This window comes from Verticillium alfalfae, genomic scaffold (assembly GCF_000150825.1).
Source record: "Verticillium alfalfae VaMs.102 supercont1.9 genomic scaffold, whole genome shotgun sequence".
Lineage (NCBI taxonomy): Eukaryota > Fungi > Ascomycota > Sordariomycetes > Glomerellales > Plectosphaerellaceae > Verticillium > Verticillium alfalfae.
Window position 1 is genome coordinate 361,158 of NW_003315030.1, and position 2,246 is coordinate 363,403.

Sequence of the window (2,246 nt, forward strand, 5' to 3'; positions counted from 1 at the left end):
CTCACCGCCCCGAGCAGCCCTTTTCGACAGCGACAGCCGCGCGAGAGAACACTAATAAGACACATGGCACCCAAGGAAGACAAAGACAAAGATGCCTCAAGGTGCACAAGCTCGCCCTGAGGGGCAGCGCCAAGCTTGTTGCCGAATTCGTAAGTCGTCGCACACTCGAAGCTCCCGCTTGTCTTGCAACGCAGAAACGCTGACGATACCTCACCTGCAGTTCCAATACTCGATCCACACCATTCTGTACGATGACCACTGTCTAGTCTCGCGCAGACATCGACCGCTGACCAACGCCAGGTTCCAACGAGGTGTCTACCCCGCCGAAGACTTCTCAGTGTATGTCGGCCCCTCCGTCCCGACCTCGCCGACAACCTGCTGACCCTCACTCCGCCAGCGTCAAGAAATATGGCCTCAACATGCTCGGTCCGTCTGAAGAAACACATAGCCAATGACCCGAACCTTTCCTTTGCTAAGCCACAGCAGTCTCCTCCGACGACCAGGTCCGCGCCTACATCAAGAAGATCATGGGCCAGCTCGACCGCTGGATGAAGTACGGCAAGATCTCCAAGCTCGTCATCGTCATCACGAGCAAGGACACGGGCGAACACGTCGAGCGCTGGCAGTTTGACGTCCAAATCTTCAACCAGCACAAGTCGTCCAAGGCCAAGGCCGCCAAGGCTGACCAGGAGAACGCCGCGCCCGTGTGAGTTACGTCCTGACCCCAGGACGGCAACATGCCGTTCAGCGTCCCTTTTTCTTTTCCTTTTCTTTCCTGAGCTGGAATCATCTGTCGCCCAAAACTGACGTCCCTGCCAGCACCGAAGACGCGCCCGAGAAGACGGAAAAGGAAATCCAGGACGAGATCGCCGCCATCTTCCGCCAGATCACCGCCTCCGTTACCTTCCTGCCCCAGCTCGACGGCGACTGCACCTTCAACGTGCTCGTCTACGCCGACGCCGACAGCGACGTGCCCGTCGAGTGGGGCGACAGCGACGCCAAGGAGATCGAGAACGCCGAGCGCGTCCAGCTGCGCGGCTTCAGCACGAGCAACCACCGCGTCGACACGCTCGTGAGCTACCGCCTGGCCGAGTAGATGGGGGCGCGTGGGGGGGAGCGCCAAGAGCTGTTTTATTTTTTAGTTCTCAACAGACGGACGGGTATGGGCTTGCCAAGTGCCGAAGAATAAGGGAGGATATAGGTTGAAAGGTGCTTGGGTTAGAGGAATCAGGCAGGCAGGCGTACGGCGTTGACACCATTTTGGTTTGACATGTTCATCTCTATCATTCTCCACAAACTGGCACGCGAGGACAGGCCATCATCTCTCGGCGGAGAGGTACCACATGTCTATCACAGCTACCGACGGCGCAGCTCGCCGTGAAATGGATCGAGCCTATGCGCGCAAAAATAAAAAAAAATAGGCCCTCCTGCCACCGTCTCCCTCTGCCCGCGTGTTTGCCATCCGACTTCATCATTCATGCTTGTTGCTTTTTGAACCCCTGCACCGCTGCTCATGCTGCCCCAACCTCTTGTCCCTCCTGCTTTCATGCAGATGCAACCTCAACGCCATGTCAACCATCCACACACACGCACACACACACACGCAGCGCCCCTACACCCTCTTGAAGAAGTAGACGTACGCAAACTTGCGCATCTCCTCGACCTCGCCTGCCTCGACCACCTTTTCGTCGTTGAAGAGCACCCACGACGGGTGATCGCCCGCCTGCCGGATGAAGGCGACGTAATGACTACAACGAGTTAGCATCCTACACGACGTAGACAAAGTAGCAATCCGACTCACCCAGCGTGGATGCTCGTGCCCTTGTGGCACACAATCGACTGCAGCTGGAAATTCGCCGGCACGGCAGCGCTGCCCGCAGGCTCGGCCGGCTTGGCGCTCTCCGCCGCAGGCGCGGCAGCCTCGTCGTCAAAGGTGCCCTGGTCGTCGGGGTGGCTGAACAGCCACTCCACGGCCCGCTCGACGTCTCCGCTCGTCTCGCGCAGCGCCTTCTTGGCCTGGGGCGCGCCGAAGCCCATGGCGCCGAAGCATCTCAATCTTCTCGGGATCCGCCGTGTCGCCGCCGGCGGCGGCGCCCTCCGAGGTCGAGGGGCGCATCGATGTCGGGGTCCTCCATGTGGGCGAAGAGCCACTCCATGCCGAGTCGGCGCTCGCGTTGCCCGTGGCGTGGAGGGCCTTTTCGCAGCGGTTCCGCGGGACCCCATGGCCTCGAGCTGGACGACTGCCT

General features: G+C 60.0%; 2 protein-coding genes across 2 annotated transcripts in view; one reads left to right on the forward strand and one right to left on the reverse strand.

Annotated features, from left to right (window-relative positions):
• Nucleotides 1–91: 91 nt before the first annotated feature.
• VDBG_07070 (mitotic spindle checkpoint component mad2) lies at nucleotides 92–1,096 on the forward strand (the record flags this gene model as incomplete). The annotated part of the gene is made up of 5 exons (XM_003002453.1): nucleotides 92–149; nucleotides 267–339; nucleotides 398–426; nucleotides 478–706; nucleotides 820–1,096. The coding sequence occupies 5 exons, from the start codon at nucleotides 92–94 to the stop codon at nucleotides 1,094–1,096; spliced, it is 666 nt and encodes a 221-aa protein (XP_003002499.1).
• Nucleotides 1,097–1,612: 516 nt separating this feature from the next.
• The window catches only part of VDBG_07071 (ubiquitin carboxyl-terminal hydrolase), a gene marked incomplete at both ends in the record, with an annotated part of 2,537 nt that continues 1,903 nt past the window's right edge, over nucleotides 1,613–2,246 (reverse strand). The window contains 2 exons of the mRNA XM_003002454.1: nucleotides 1,613–1,748; nucleotides 1,802–2,095. Coding sequence (XP_003002500.1) covers nucleotides 1,613–1,748; nucleotides 1,802–2,095 — 430 coding nt within the window. The remainder of the gene's footprint in view (nucleotides 1,749–1,801; nucleotides 2,096–2,246) is intronic.